Source organism: Trichomonas vaginalis, chromosome IV (assembly GCF_026262505.1).
Source record: "Trichomonas vaginalis G3 chromosome IV, whole genome shotgun sequence".
In the NCBI taxonomy this organism is placed as follows: Eukaryota; Parabasalia; order Trichomonadida; family Trichomonadidae; genus Trichomonas; species Trichomonas vaginalis.
Window position 1 is genome coordinate 39,561,407 of NC_067206.1, and position 15,550 is coordinate 39,576,956.

General features: G+C 34.1%; 8 protein-coding genes and 2 pseudogenes across 10 annotated transcripts, besides 3 other annotated features; 3 read left to right on the forward strand and 7 right to left on the reverse strand.

The window, feature by feature from the left end:
- Nucleotides 1–545: a mobile genetic element.
- Nucleotides 1–14,279: part of a mobile genetic element that runs on past the window's edge.
- Nucleotides 3,886–4,349, reverse strand: TVAGG3_0250620 (His-Me finger endonucleases family; the record flags this gene model as incomplete). Its single annotated transcript, XM_051228027.1, has 1 exon — nt 3,886–4,349. A coding segment is annotated over one exon (464 nt), but the record flags the coding sequence as incomplete, so codon positions are not given.
- On the reverse strand, nt 4,449–5,099 carry TVAGG3_0250630 (uncharacterized protein; the record flags this gene model as incomplete). Its single annotated transcript, XM_051228028.1, has 1 exon — nt 4,449–5,099. One exon carries the CDS (start codon nt 5,097–5,099, stop codon nt 4,449–4,451), a length of 651 nt encoding a protein of 216 aa, XP_051113014.1.
- On the reverse strand, nt 5,668–6,646 carry TVAGG3_0250640 (DNA/RNA polymerases family; the record flags this gene model as incomplete). Its single annotated transcript, XM_051228029.1, has 1 exon — nt 5,668–6,646. A coding segment is annotated over one exon (979 nt), but the record flags the coding sequence as incomplete, so codon positions are not given.
- Nucleotides 7,525–8,109, reverse strand: TVAGG3_0250650 (phage tail repeat-like family; the record flags this gene model as incomplete). The annotated part of the gene is made up of 1 exon (XM_051228030.1): nt 7,525–8,109. One exon carries the CDS (start codon nt 8,107–8,109, stop codon nt 7,525–7,527), a length of 585 nt encoding a protein of 194 aa, XP_051113016.1.
- TVAGG3_0250660 (uncharacterized protein) lies at nt 8,129–8,284 on the reverse strand (the record flags this gene model as incomplete). Its single annotated transcript, XM_001330790.2, has 1 exon — nt 8,129–8,284. The coding sequence occupies one exon, from the start codon at nt 8,282–8,284 to the stop codon at nt 8,129–8,131; it is 156 nt and encodes a 51-aa protein (XP_001330826.2).
- On the forward strand, nt 8,816–9,680 carry TVAGG3_0250670 (annotated as a pseudogene). The gene has a single exon. A coding segment is annotated over exon 1 (865 nt).
- TVAGG3_0250680 lies at nt 10,278–11,260 on the reverse strand (annotated as a pseudogene). Its single transcript has one exon. A coding segment is annotated over exon 1 (983 nt).
- TVAGG3_0250690 (phage tail repeat-like family) lies at nt 12,916–13,734 on the reverse strand (the record flags this gene model as incomplete). The annotated part of the gene is made up of 1 exon (XM_051228031.1): nt 12,916–13,734. The coding sequence occupies one exon, from the start codon at nt 13,732–13,734 to the stop codon at nt 12,916–12,918; it is 819 nt and encodes a 272-aa protein (XP_051113017.1).
- Nucleotides 14,182–14,279: a terminal%2Cinverted (terminal inverted repeat of Maverick-3 transposon ID:TVAGG3_0250360).
- A 54-nt stretch (nt 14,280–14,333) lies between these two features.
- On the forward strand, nt 14,334–14,897 carry TVAGG3_0250700 (protein kinase protein; the record flags this gene model as incomplete). Its single annotated transcript, XM_001303606.1, has 1 exon — nt 14,334–14,897. One exon carries the CDS (start codon nt 14,334–14,336, stop codon nt 14,895–14,897), a length of 564 nt encoding a protein of 187 aa, XP_001303607.1.
- A 249-nt stretch (nt 14,898–15,146) lies between these two features.
- On the forward strand, nt 15,147–15,533 carry TVAGG3_0250720 (protein kinase protein; the record flags this gene model as incomplete). Its single annotated transcript, XM_001303605.1, has 1 exon — nt 15,147–15,533. The coding sequence occupies one exon, from the start codon at nt 15,147–15,149 to the stop codon at nt 15,531–15,533; it is 387 nt and encodes a 128-aa protein (XP_001303606.1).
- Between the last annotated feature and the right edge of the window lie 17 nt (nt 15,534–15,550).

Here is a 15,550-nt window from a genome sequence, read left to right on the forward strand (position 1 = left end):
GTGCGAATAGTTTAACATTCGGAACAAAGTTTCTCCTATCTTTCTCAATGTATATTGCTACCTGTGTATGGTATATTCTATCTTATAGTCATTGCTTGAAATTGTAGCAATTCCAAAATTTTAAAATAACATTTTATTCAGTTTCAGTGGTTAGAGAACTAGTAGCTCTATGGTACTAACCCAGAATCAAGTGCCTAGTGGACGTCTAGGATCTATATATATATATTCTATGGAAACTTGAGGAATTGTTTCGGACATTTGTCTTTCAAAGTTTCTCAGCAATAGCGAGGAATGTTCGTATCGGTAGATATTATATGTTAATATATCATTGATAACAACATTCCCGTCTAAAAGAGTAAAATTGCTATAGAGAAATAATTGCAAAAGAATAACAAATTTGCAAACAAATTTATTATTGAAACTTAACCTTATGAGGTAGTGATTCAAATCAACCGCCTCATTTAAGCATTTCATTCAATTCTTCAATGTATTCTCCAAAAGTTAGGCTCTATTTTGTTGCCATGTAAAGTGTCCACTTTTCTGTCCAAATGAATAAGTTATTCTATGATTAGTTTCCCAGCTTATCAAGTAGGAATGTTTCCTTATGAGTATATATTCATACTTAACCCATAAGAAACAATTCCCTCCTTAACGAGAAAATCTTGTTTCGAAATTGTTTAGTCATTTTCGAACAAGGTTTTTCTCGTTTTTAATAAGAAACTAAAGGCTATGAGCCACTGATTATTATATTAGTGCCTCACAGCCTTTAGTTCTAATAGGATAAGTGGAAACTTTCTCAAATGATAAGTTGTATTTCAGTAGAAAGTTTCCCAGCTATCAAGAGGAATTAGTTCCTTTTATGAGGCATATATTATAATATACCTCTATAAGAACAATTTCCCTTCATTAAAATCGTAGATATTTTTTACTTATACTCATGCTTTTAAAATCACCAAATCCTCTGGAAAAAAGGTATTTATTTTTATTAAGAATTTAAGAATTTGATAAATTACCTTTTTTAAATCTTGATATAATTACTGTAATTTTTCAAAATATGACAGTCATTCTTGGAAAAGAATAATCCAAAGTTTCTTGAAACACTGATTTTTGATTAATTTGAGAGAAATATCCCGTATTAAATTGAGATTCAATGGGAGAGTCTATTCAACAGCTACCTTTAATTTAGAGATGTCAAAAAATTATATGTGCTTCTTAAAATGCTGCGAGCGAAAAATGTTGTATTAGATAAAAGGTTGAGTCATACAATGATGTTAAAAATCCGCACAGGAGCATTTGTTACGTTACATAATGTCGTATTCCTCGAGATTAATGTTGTGCCGCTCGATATCCTATCCGTCGTTGACCGAAGGGTAGGCAGTGCCGAGAACAATCCTCAATAAAGGTTGCCAAAAACGCGTATGGTAAAATGAATGATGGAACAGTATTCAACATGTTGTAATGTTTTGTATTTGAAGAAATTTGATGGAAAGTTATGAGGCTTTCAAACAATTGATGTATGCTAAGATAAAAATTAATAAATGATCATGTATTTGTTTCGGTATTACAACCGAGTTAAGTCGATTCTCCTTTCTTCTACTGCATTTTGACGGTTTGATTTCGAATTGTAAAAGAGATATCAAAGGGGAAAAAATACGTAGGGATGAGAAAATGACCTCCAGTGAAGAAGGGTGCCATAATGGAGTCAACTGTTGTATTTTTTGATATTTGGCTTCGAGCCTAAATAGGTACCAAGATAATCCTAAAAATAAGGTTTTAAATTCTGATTTACAATGATCCTCTCGTCGTGCACCCTTTAACAATAATTACAAAATAATCATCGGAATAACAATAGTTTTTTTTCGTCAAAGTTTCTTCTTTTTGTTCAACAAACTTCTATTTACATATTGAAACTCTTTATCTCAACTTATCGGATCAGTGCGATTTACACTTAAGAGTTGATTACAATCGAATTCGACGATATTACAGAAGATATATCAATAAAGTTTGAGCTGTTTGTAGTTGAGACTTTGCAATCATGTCACCTATAGAAGTAGAGAAATTGCAATGAAATCTACATGCAAAATATACAGAATAGAATTATTTACTAAATGAGAGGCTTGTACATTTCGATGCTGTTTGCCTGAATTGAAATAGTGTCGAGAAAAAACTATTTTTTTCAATTCTCAATAATAAATAAGAAAGATCATATTCAAAAAAAAATGATCGTGGGGAAAATTTTGCTGTGCATAAGATATGTTGCCTTTCATTTTAGAACTCAATAATTAGATATGTTATATTTCATACAAAGTACATGCAATCTATTATATATCGAATATCAACAACTGGGATGTGGGGCATTACAAAACTCTTGGTGTTATTTCTCTTCGATGTAATTGCTAATGCATTAGTTCGGAGCAGTTAGCAGGATGTCTAAACTATGGGTGCGAGGTATGGTAAGGAGGGTAGGTATATATAGGAATGACTTATTTGCAGTTTTTTCTAGTATGAAGTAGGTATAGGGTTGTAGCAAAACTGGCACAATTTTTGCGGCGGCCGCTCTGCGCAGGAGCTTGGCGACGGCGGCAAAGAAATTCAGAGAAGAAGTGGGCGAAAATCGGCCTCGTGGCCTGGAAAGGGTGGAGCCCGGAGAGGGCGAGCGATGCCGTTGTCCACGCTAAGCGTCGTGGCCTAGAGCCACAATTATATAATATGCTATTGATTTTATTCTTCTTCTTTCTTCTTCATTTTTTTTCATTTTTCTCTGTTATCGTGTCTTTGTTCCTTTTTCCGCTTCCTTTTTTTTCTAGTTTGAAAGGAAAAAAGCTGAGAAAAAGGTTTCAATTAATTAATTTTAGTTTAGCTATGAAATATACTTATTTAGCTTATATTGTTAAGCTCTGTTGAGAGTTTAAGTGAGTGAAGAATGATAAATCCAAAATTTGGAAATTTCAATCAAATCATTTATGATTAAGTTGAATAGGTTGTTGACGTCTAGATTAAGAGTGTTCAGTTTAGTTGAACGTCAGTGTATTGAGTATAATAGAAAAGTATAACTCAGATGATAGAATAAAGAGGGTGTTTGAAACATGTTAGATCTGAAATCAGAGAGCTACCATGTGTTTGAGTTGATATTAAGTTAAGTAAGGGTGTTGTTAGTGTAATGGTTCAAAGTCTTGTGAAATCGGCAGATTAGCGAAGAGTTAAAGGGGCGTAGTTCAAAAAATTAAAGAGATTTAAGAAAGGTGTTAAATAATCAGAAGGTTGAAGACTAAAAAAAGGATTGTGTGTTATTTCAGTAATTATCAGAAAAGGTTAAAAAGAATAGGGTAGTAATGAGACTGAGTGAATGTGAGAAATCATGGTGGTAAGTGGTAATTGAAGTGTCGAGGTATGAATCTAGATTGGTAGTAGTGGTAATGAGTGTAATCTGGTAGTGGAGAATGTAGATTAAGATCTGGTTAAGTAAGGTAGTAAGAGAGTTAAGATCTGGTTAGTAAGTGAGTAATGAGAGTTGTATAGACTCTCGGTCAGTAAGGTAGTAATGGAGGCTTAAGATCTGGTTAGTAAGGTAGTAATGAAGTAAGATCTTAGTTGTAGATAAGGTAGAGGGGTAGTAATGACATGACAGTTAAGATCTGGTTAGTAAAGGTAGTAATGAAGAGTTAAGATCTGATATAGTATGAGAGTTTAAGAGATGAGTAAGGATAATGAGTAGTTAAGATCTGTAGTTAAGGTATCAAATGAGAGTTAAAGATCTTGGTTTTAGTAAGGTATAATGTTTGAGAGTTAAGATCTGGTTAGTGAAGTATTCGAACGTATTTTCCATCTGTATCTCTAGTGTTTACATAAGCATAGCCCGCCTTAGTAAAATATACTTGTAATTTCCTATAGTTTACGCCGGTATAAAAGTAGAAAGAGTCTTGTTCTTCGCTATAGTAGTAAAACTCAAACGTATGCTTGCCATAGTCTGTAATTTCAATTGTTTCATCTTCTAGTTCGTCGACAAATTCGAATACAATATCTCTAAATCTACCCTTGTTCTTATTGTTTTCAGAATAAGTGACCCAACGTAAGTTTTCAAGTCTATTGTCGTTTCTTATATGGTTTATATGGTCTACAAAAGGTAAATTGTTAGGATTCGGTATAAAATGAGTTGCAATGACAACATGTTTAAAATAGTGTTTTCCACCAATCCTCATCCTAGCATATCCGTTATTTCCCTCCCATTCGCTTAAAACTCTTTTTGTCTTTTTGTTTCTGACTTCAAATGACTCACAACAGTGAATTTCATATTTCTCATCTAACAAACAAGTTTCCCAACGGTCTTCTCCAACAAACTCAGCGTACATTTCAAATAAAATAAAAAAAATATATTGTTTTAAAAATAAATTGTTTTCATGAGTTTTCTACGATGTTAGAAAAAATGTTATTTTCTAATATCTTCACATTCAATACTTTTTCAGCACTTTTCCGTAGTTATATATGAAAGACAATTCGAGATAAAAGTCATAGTACAATGGAATAATATGTTGCACACCATTTGTTGTGAACCAAACTTGAAAGTCAGAGAAACTGTTACTAGGTGGTTCGTAGAATTTAGAAGCAAAGTCATAAAAGTCCTTACCAATACAAAGAAAACTGTTGTTGCTTGAACTGAAACTTGCATGACACATGACATTTTGAGGGTCGAACACGTTTCTATAAACTGTCAAATCTGTTGGTGGGCGTATAAATTTAAACGGACCGTCAGGTGGTAATGGTTCGTTCTGGTTTAGTAACCGAAGAAATTGTGCCCAAGAACGTTTGTCTACTTCCCAAAATAAAAACTGTGTATCTCTTGGAGGGTTATTTTCAATCCTTTGAAATGAAACTGTGGAGTTCATCTTGTCATATTCTAGTTTCAGATAGTATGTTCCATTTAGTAAAGAATCGTATTTTTCTTGAAATTCCCAGTAGTATTTGTTTATTTGAGTTTGAAAGTCATTTAGAGTTTTTTCAAGACTTTCGTCTGAACGAATTGTAAAGATTCTCATTTCATCAAATTTGTCTATTAGACCATTAGGACCTCTATACTGACCATGAAAATATACTGCAAACATAAAAGCGTTAGTTCTATTTGAAAACAAAACTCTTCTAAATCCTATTGCCTTTGCATCTGAAGGACTTTGAAGCCAACGAATTGGATAGTCAAACCTGTAAGTACGGGATGAAATTTCTTCATCTGATATAGTCCTACCGGCGTTTGTAAAGATATAGTCTAACGGTTTTGTATCTGCTACTTTTGTTCTTTGTTTTTCAACCTGAAACATTTAATATATGTAAAAATATATGGTTTTAAAAAATAAATTTTTTACTTCATGCAATGTTTTATTTCTGTGCCGTCTTCAAGTATGCCCCAATATTTCCTTTTCGATATTACATGAACTTCGGAAAATACCTTATCTAGCTTAAAACAGCCCATCTTTTCACCGACCATTCCCATTTCAATGAGTTTGTTATAGCCTTCTTCGTTCGTCATGAGTGCGTCGATGTTCTCATAGTAAACCTTGACTTTGGATTTGACTTCGGAGAAGAATTTGTTGTACTCGTCAAGGACTGCTTTTGCGAACTGAGGGTAAGACCAATGTTCGACAATAGGTTTTAATGTGGTTACTAAGCCACTTTCACCTTCGGTAAATTCGTATTTCAAAACAAAAGGAGAAAACCTTTCAACAAAGTTGTCGACCTTCTCATAATGTTTACTCTTCATCTCTTGAGGTTTTTTAATGGAATACCCCCATGTCGAATTCATAAGCAATTTTAATGTCATTGCAAGTTTGGGGTTTGAAGCTTTCCTAATATCATACAGTTGTTGTATGACTTTTCCAACTGTATAGTTCCTTCCTGGGAACTCACCATCTTCGTTTGGAATTCCAGTCGGGATATATTGGACGAACCTCATGTATGCGGCGTTAAGGTCGACATAGTATATTTTTTCATCTGAGTCGAACTTATCGCATCCAATCGGACCAGTTTTTGGAAATTCAAGTGAGTCTCTTATCTTCTGAGAAACTTCTCCTGTTATCTCATAAACATCGTCGAAGCAACCTGTTTCATATAAAACCTTCTGACCTAACTCAGATGCTCTCCAATACAATTTGACGTCAATTGGATGTCTCAATGGGAGTTTGTTTATAGCATCTTGAAGTTCTTGCAACCTCATTGGAAGTTCTTCTGGTTCAGGTTGGTATCCGAACAATCCAACTCCTTTTGGAACTGTGTACTTCTTTTGTACTAGAACTTTGTCTGGAACAACTTTTGGTCTTGCTAACAGTGAAAAGTTTGTTTCGTCTTTTGGTACAAAACTTTCTGTCAGCTTGTCATCTGGAATTGGTTCCAACAAACCTTTCTCGAAAAGAATGTTAACAGCTCTGACAATGTTGCACTTGCCTTTTCCGAACATAAGACTTTCGTTCAACATGAAGTGGTTGTGGACAATTACAATCTTCAACCATGGCAATTTGAAGTCAACAACATAGTCGTCATGTGAAGAACCTTTCTCAGTCGGAATGTTGACTCGGATATTCACATTTGCCAACGGTGCAATTTTAGCCAATTGACCTCTGAGCATGTACCTTGTCTTCACACATGACTCAAGATACTTCATTTTCTCTTCTGAAACAAGACCAGAGTTCCTGAGACATGTAAGAATACAAGGTTCATTGACAATTGTTTCAATTGAATTGTAAATTCCATACCTGGTTAAGTTAATGTCAGACTTGTTTATGAACGGGAAATACCCAGCATGTTGTCTGACTGCTTGAGGGTTGGGTTGGTACCATTCGAACTTCACGCTTGCAATCCCTTCAATCGCATTCAAAATGTCTGAGTCGGAGTCAACCATTTGTTCTCTCTTTGTAGTCTTGAAAGCGTCAAGAAGTTGTGCGGCTGTTTGTTCATTGCCATGCGCATAGTAAATGTGACCATCTAAATCTGTTACGGTTAGTCTGAGATTGTATCCTTTCTTATTTCCGTCTTGTATGGCAGCAAGTACTCCCATGAAGCCTTCTTTGTTCTTTCCTTCGTCAAAGTTTACTGTAAAGGTTCGACAGATGTAATTTGACTTCTAACTTCACGGTACTTTTCATATGCATATCTTGTTCTTTCCATGGGAGCATGTGCATCTTCACCTTTTCCTTTTTTCCTTCTCAAAGGATGCAATTGTTCGTCATGTTTCCAGTAGAATCTGGCAAAGCCGTCGTGTCCTTCAACTTGAGGTTCACTAACATCGAAAGGCATGTTCATAAGACGTTCTTCTTCTAACCTCTCTAACCTGTTTGGATAATTTGTGCGTGCTGTTTCCAAGTCCATTTCATAGGTCAGACCAGCCAGTTTGTCATAGACTTTTATGGGTCTTCCCTTCCTATATTTAAAATTCTTCGAAACTCTCCAACCATATCTTTGTAACTCTGCTTTTATTCTAGCAGATTTTCTATCCATTCTATATGGGGACATTTTTATAAAAATAAAAAAATATTTTTTTCTTTACTTAACATAACCGCCTGCTGCCATAAGTCTTTGACGCCAACCCATACCAGCTAATGAAGGTTGACTTGGTTTAGTTTGGAAACTAAACTTTGGTTTTGGTTTATCTTCAGTTTTTGGCTCCCCTTCTTCTATCGGTCTTTCGTCACTTTTCGGTTCACCTGACTTTACTTCACTTGCAGGTATGGTTGTGTCGTCAACATCTTCGTAAATATCATATGCCATTTGTTTTTGTTTTCCTTTCAACTTTTTGTGTTTGTTGTAAAGTTTAGAATATTTCGACTCTAAGTCAATGAGATGTTCTATAATGAACTGTTGGTCAGTGAAGTAAACTTTTCCATCTGTTGTCTCGAAAGCTCCTTCAGACTTCAATATTTTATTTGTGAGAGTCTGTTTCTTTTTTGAGATACTAGCCGTTCCATTTCTATGAAAAGTGACTTTATAGTTAGGGTTTGTATTTCCAGACCTGGCACTTTCTATTATTGAATTTTTCTCTTCATCTGTAAGTTCTTTGACAGGTTTTGACAATGGTTCTGAACTTTTTGTTTGTGGTGTCAAATCTACCGTTTCAACTTCTTCGGTCATTTCATCTCAGTAAAAAATTTTAGTTTGGTTTGTTTTCAACTGGTTGTTGTTGTTTTTTAAGTCGGTCTAAAACTTCCTGAGGTATAGGAAGAACTTGACAAACACGTGGTTGTGTAACTGCTGGAAGTCGACAAATCCATCTTGAACCCATTTGTCTCAATGCTGTATTGTTCATTTCATCTCAGTAAAAAACTTTACATTCCCCACGTTTGAGGCGGTTGAGGTTGGTTATTGTTTACCCATTGTTGTGCATGGTTATATCCTCTGTTAAAGAATCTTTCACCTTGGTCCATATAGTGTCCTGCTTGGTTATAGTAGTCATTTGCTTTGTTATAATAGTTTCCTGCTTGTCTTCCTACATTGTCCATCCATCCTTGAACTTTTCCTCTTGTTTCAGGATTTGGAATAAGATTTGCTGCATCTCGTGCTACCTCCCAACCTTTCTGTACGGTTTGTATAATAGGTTGTGCTTTCTCTTTCAGTATACCTAATGTACTCAAAATCTTCCTTCCAACTCCAAATACACCTCTGGCTATTGTTCCCACTGCGGGCAAAAATCTGGATGCAACTCCTGCTAATGCGCCAAATAAACCCATTTCTTATGGGTTAAAAAATGACGAATCCAAACAAGGACCCCTATGTTTCTAAAGCGACAAAGAAAGCACTCATGGTAAAAATCTTTAGTTCAACACCAAATGCTTGGTTTATGGATATCTTGGAAAACATTCCGAGGTATAGAGAAGATGGACCACCATACTGGCTAATATTTGTCGGTCAAAACACAAGATACTGTGAAGCCATACCATTATGGTCCAAAAATATTTTAGATGTGAAAACTGCTTTGACAATATTCGTTGACAAATACCATCCAACAAAACTGACATCTGACTGTGAAAGTTCTTTCAAATCAGACGATATTAAAAACTATCTGCGTTCAAAAAATGTAAACCAATATTTCATTGTCGACCAAAACCATTCTGCTCTTGGTGTCATTGACAGTTGTATAAAAATCTTAAGAGACTTAAACCAACCACAAGGTGGTGAAGCAAATGAAATGTCATATGACGACAAGTATAGACACTTCTCCAGGCAAAGATGAGACAAGTTTTAAATATTTACAATAACCGTAAACAAAAAGGTTTGGGAAACCACTCCCCGAAGAAATGAAAAACAACCCTGACTTAGAGAAAGACTATATATTTAACAATTTAGTCAAAAGAGACAAACAAGAAAGAATGCCGGGCTTCAAACTTCAGAAAGGTGACAAAGTAAAAATAGAAATACCTAAACGCGACCCATATGAAAATACTATTGACTATGACAACAATGGGAACTCGACAGGTACTCGCATTCGTGTTCGTAAAAATAGAAGAAAGTATACAAGAGAATATTATGAAGTTTTAGGCAAACATGGCAAAATGTACACACTGCAAGCAGAAGATAAAACTACTATTGTCAGACCTCGTTTCAAACTTGTCAAAGTTCAAGGTGGTATACTTTCAAAGACAGTTCCTAACAAATATAAGACAACTCCTGACGAATATGCTAAAGAAGTTGAAAATGACGACTAAGCAATTCTATACCATGCGTAAACTGTCATGTAAGGTGGCATGTAGTCTTTACTCTGTCCCGTTGTTTGCGTATACCCTGAAACGCGATGTGTATGGTTTCCATCTCCCTGCGTGTCATCCAGTAACAAATTTATAGCAAACTTAACGTCGTCTTTAAATTCATATCCTTTACCTTTTGTCATTCCTGACCAATCCCAATATCTATGCTTATGCCAACCTGCTTGAGATGTACTTAAATCTATGTAGTGACTGTGTGCAGGTAGGTTTTCACCTGAAATCGTTTTACTTCCACCTGTTTCCTTTGAAGAGTTTGCACAATACAAAAACCTGTCGACTATTTGTTCCCATGCACCAACACCAAACATTGCTTGAGGACCTCTTGCTTCCATTGACGTGTAAATAGAACCTACTGGGTTCATTAAATCAAACATATGAGATATTATAGGATTTGTCTCTTTTGAACTTAAAATATAGTGCAACTATTTCAGGTTTCTTCTGGTTTGTGTCAGAATATTTTTTATAATATAATCTTATGTTTTCAGGGTAGGTAAAGTCTTGACTATAATATTTATTTCTGTCATCTGTATAATAGTATACTATTCTCGTTTTTCTATTGCATTATATCTTTTATATCTATAAAAATCTAAATAGAATGTTTGCTTTTTTGGGTCTGCGTGTAGTATTCTGACGTCAACACCATAGTCATAATAGTATGGTGCTGGAGCTGGGTCAGGCAATGTCATATCTGCCATTTCATAAACTCTTAAATATTTCTTTTGTTCGTCTCCATAGAAGTTTAAGTAGCAGTTGTTGTCTAATGGAAACTTTAACTTGTGTACCATCGTTCTTTATATAGCTTACATACATTTCATTGTTATTTTTCGGAATGAGTTTACACCGTATAATTCTTAAGGACTGTACAAACTCCCATCTAAAATATTTGTTTTCTTCATAGATAGAAAAGTCACCAACAATAGTTTCAATATTTTTTGTTGTTCCAACTAAACTTTGGTATATTTCATTGACATATTTTTATCTGCTTTTGTCTCTAATGTTTCTTGTAAGTTTGCAATATTTGCAATGGTATGTGTATGTCCAACGTCACTTTTCCTGTTTAAGGTTTCTTGTAAGTTTGTAATATTTGCAATGGTATGTGTATGAGTCTTTTTAGAATATTCTTTGTCAGCTCTTGTCACTTCACTTGACATTTTATTGTCAACATATGTTTTGTCCGCTAGTTCAGGATGAGTATGTTCTTTCGTTGCATAAGCTTTGTTAGCTCTTTCTTCTTCTTTTGCTATTGCATCGTCTACATATTCTTTGTCAGCTTTGTTGTCAATATCTGCTTTCAAAAGAAGTTCAGATATAGGTTTCTCGTTTAAAGTTCCTTTTGTTGGATTTATACAGACAGTATGGTTCTTATTGTCTTGAAACAGAAACTCATCTGTCATTGGGTTTAATGTCAGTTTTAAGTTTCCTTCTTTCAATGACTCAGATATCTTAGAATAGTTTGAAAAGTTTGTTGTGTTCTTATTTAGAGCTTGTATAATGAGTTGTCGGTTGTGTTGTATTTCTCTCATAGACGCTGTTTCATTTGACATTTTTAATTCTAGATAAAATATGCTTCCAATAGAAAAAGAAAATTCAAGAGTTGCTACAACTAAACCATTAGATGAACTTTTTACTAATGTCGGTCAAAAGTTTGAGACAGAGACCGTAAAGCATGAAGGCTATCGTTTTGACTACCCATTAAGATGGTTAAGAGACCCATCTGTCACAAAAGCTATTGGCTTTCGTAGAATGAAGTTTGTGTCTGTAGAAGATAAAAGTTTTTTCCATTTATTGTAAGGTTTCATATAGATTATATATCTGAAGGGAAACGAAAAATGTGGGAAGAAATTGAGCTAATACAAGTTGACCTTTCATCTTCTCTACAGACTGCGTTAAAAAATATAGAAGATAAAATAAATTCATGTTATGCAAAATATGCTGATGAATATGCAAATACCGAGAGCACACTTTTATGTGAGAATTGTATATGACAAACAAAATTCACAAGTGTCATTTCAAATCTACGAAGACAATCCAAAGAAAGACGAACAAATATATACAGAATTCACTGCAATGTCATGGTATTATTTGCAAAGAATGTTAAATTCAGAAGTCGAACTTCCTTTAGCAAATATTTACAGTCGATATGCAAGAGATGAACCATATTTATTTAAAGATGTTTTCGACCCAGCTGCTATTATTGTTCATGCTTTCATTTTCTGGCGCCCAAAATCTTTCTTATGCTTGGCAAATGACTTTTACGAAAAACCTACAAAGTTATACGAACCACCAAGTGGAAGTATTTCAGACTTTCAAGTATGGTTTACTACAGATGGAAGAAAAAGAATAATTTCCATTATACCATGCGTTTTACTTAGAACTTAGTTTCATATACAACTACTATCGAACGGTAAAAATATAATTTTAATACGGTTGAGGTGTTGGATTTGGTTGCCAACTTGACTGTGGTGCAGGTTCAGGCTGTTGTATAACAGGAGCTTGTTCTTCTGGTTCAGGGTCTTTAGGTATAATACCAACAAACTGACCTACTCTTTTACCAATATTTTTGACTCCGTTCCAAATTCCTCTTCCGACAGATTTTATTCCATTCCATATACCTCTTCCAACATTTCGAAAGAAGTTTCCTATTCTTCCAAAGAAACCCATTTTACTATATGTAAAAATCTAATGTCCACCTAGTCTCTTACGTTCCTGTTGAGTTCCATAGCATTATTTAACTGGAGCTCATACATTCTGTTTCTCCTCTGGTAAGAAAACATATTCTGGGTCAACTCCTGTGTTCGCGTCATCTGCATAAAGTTGTTATATCCCACTTCAGGGTTTGTATAAAACTCTTTCCATCTCATATTTGCATACCATGGTGGCAAACCTAACGCAGCGTCATTTCATGGCAGTTTGCATTTGTCATCTGTTGGCACTTGACCATAGTTTGCCATTGCAGTTTGTATTCTAACTTCATTTGGAATATTCTTCTGGGTTTGGTTGTCCAGGTTGCTGTGCATTCGCTAAGTTCTGTGCGTCCATTTTAATATTAGATAAAAATATCTCTTCGAGTACATATGCTGAACATTTGCAGACATTGGTTCATCTTCATATTCTCTATATCTTTCTGCCACGTCAAATAAGTAAATGACACAATGGAAAAAACCTAAAACAAGTAGTCCTATTTCAAACCACATTTACTTACCAATAAAATTTCTTTGTTATGACACTTTCTCCAGTTTATAGGACCTCTCTCATATTCTATCTTATCGTATCTAAACTCATAGTCATGTATGTCCTCTAACCATCTCATAACGGTTTCCAAACCACTTTTATCGGATGTAAAGTAAAAGCATGGATGGTTATGTAAAACGTCTAAAGTTTCTAAAGAGTCTCTCAAAGTCCAGTCTACTTGGTATTGAAAATCCCATGTGTTATAGAACGGCGGGTCCACTATAAAGAAAACATTTTCCTTGTCTTTATATTTTTCATACAACTCTGTCCAATGACATCTCACAAACTCTATACCCTCAATATATTTTTCTATGTTCTCTTTGAAAACATTTGTATAGTTAAGATATAAAACTTTTGACATAAGTGTTTCAATGTCATGAACTCTTATAGCACCACTATATAATAGTCTAGCAGATATACTATCCCAGTCAATATACTCTGCCTTTTTCAAAACCTCTCTGACAGTATTTTTCTTATCTAATGGTATACGTTCCATCTTACCTATAGGTATCTTTTCTTTTAACTCTTTCAATATTTTGTTTGTGTCTGGTATATGTTTGAGACGGTTCATATAGTTGTCGAAGTCATTGCATATAATCTTTGAGTCAGGAAATATTGTATGGCACAAATGAGATATATAGAAACTTCCACCGAACAAGTCTACAAATGTTAGACCATTCGGTAGTTTCTTAAGTTCTCTCAATAGAATATCTTTACATCTACTCTTATTTCCAAAGAAGGGTAACGGTGGTTTTGTAAAATTCATTTTATATATATAATAAAAATGTTTTTTCCCTGAAAAGTGACAGAAAAGTGACAAAACATGTACGAAGAAGTCTTGAAAATTCAAGAGGGTAGAAAAGAGGTTAGAAAAGAGGTTATATCTAACCTTCTACCCTAAACATTATTTTTGTCTGATTTTACGAAGAAGTCTTGACAAAACATGAAAACATATATAATTTGTGAAAAGCTCCTGGAAGACCCGTATATAAGAACTTCATTTATACTAAACATCTTCAGGGCTAGAAGGCACGAAGTGCCTGGAAGCCCCACTTCCTTTTTTTTTTTTTTTTTTTTTTTTTTTTCATTTACGAAGAAGAAGTCTTGACAAAACATGTACGTTCATGTTTGACAAAACATGAAAACATATATAATTTGTGAAAAGTGACACATTATATATAATGTTTTCGACCCAGAAGACTAACAATTTTCCGAATAAAAAACTTCATTTATTACTAAACATCATCAGGGCTAGAAGGCACGAAGTGCCTGGAAGCCCCACTACCCTTTTTTTTTTTTTTTTTTTTTTTTCATCCCACAAATTATTCATACATAAAATTCAGATAAAATTTGTCAAATTCATAAATGCCTACACCCTCTGATTTTTCTTATTCTGAATGGTTTCAAAACATCAATTCGGAGATTTTTGGTATATTCCAGATTTACAAGTTAGTCATCCTTCATCGTGCTAAATTAGCAAACCTTTGCCAACAATTGAGCAAATTTAGAAAAATTATCAGACAAATCGAATATCCATGCGATAAGCCATCTCCAAAGCAAGTTAAAAAACTCCAAGAACTTGTAATTTTACTTAATAACCTAAAGGACTTATTTTCTGGTTTGACCAATGACAATTTTATACCGTTCATTGAAAAAATGGATATCCAATATGTTAAAAATTATATAATGAGTTTCAAAATAGAATTTAATGATCATTGTACTAATTTTCAATTTCTTCCTCAAAATATAATGACAAATGACTTGAATCAAGATTCATACGATGATCAAGGTGATATACATGATATTATTGAACATTTGACAGAATTGATTAACCAAAACATTCTTTCGACAAAAAGTTTATCACAAATTAATGAAAAGATTGTTCAATACAAAAATCATCTCACAGACTTTACTACAATGATGACATAAAACAACATTCCACAAAACAATGTTGTTGAAAGCGACTTAATGAAATGATTAGATTTATCTGAAAGATTTTTCCTCTCAAAACCGGACATTTCCGTCAAGAAAAAGATTGGAGCAGGTGGATTTGCCGATATATATGAAGGAATTCAGCAAAGTACGCAAAAAATAGTTGCCGTAAAAATTCTTCACAGTTATGAATTTACAGAATCATCCTTTAAAGCGTTCAAGCGTGAGATTGAAATTCAGGCCAAAATGAATCACTTTGCAGTTATCGGATTAATTGGAGTAACTCAAGAACCTCCTTATTATATTGTTTCAGAATTCATGCCAAAAGAAAATCTTTTCAAATGTCTTCATTCAAACATTCCTCCGACACCAACTCAAAGAACAATCATTGCATTGGGAGTTGCCATTGGATTATCATACATGCACAGAAATAACTATATTTACAGAGATATCAAATCATTAAACATATTACTTGATGCTGATGAATATCCAAAAATCTGTGACTTTGGCATTTCAAGGTTTGTTCCACAGTCGAGAGATTTGATGACTGGAGGAGTTGGAACAGCGCAATGGGAAGCACCAGAAGTTATCAATAATGAACCATATACAGAAAAAGCAGATGTATATTCCTAAGGAATTTTATTATGGGA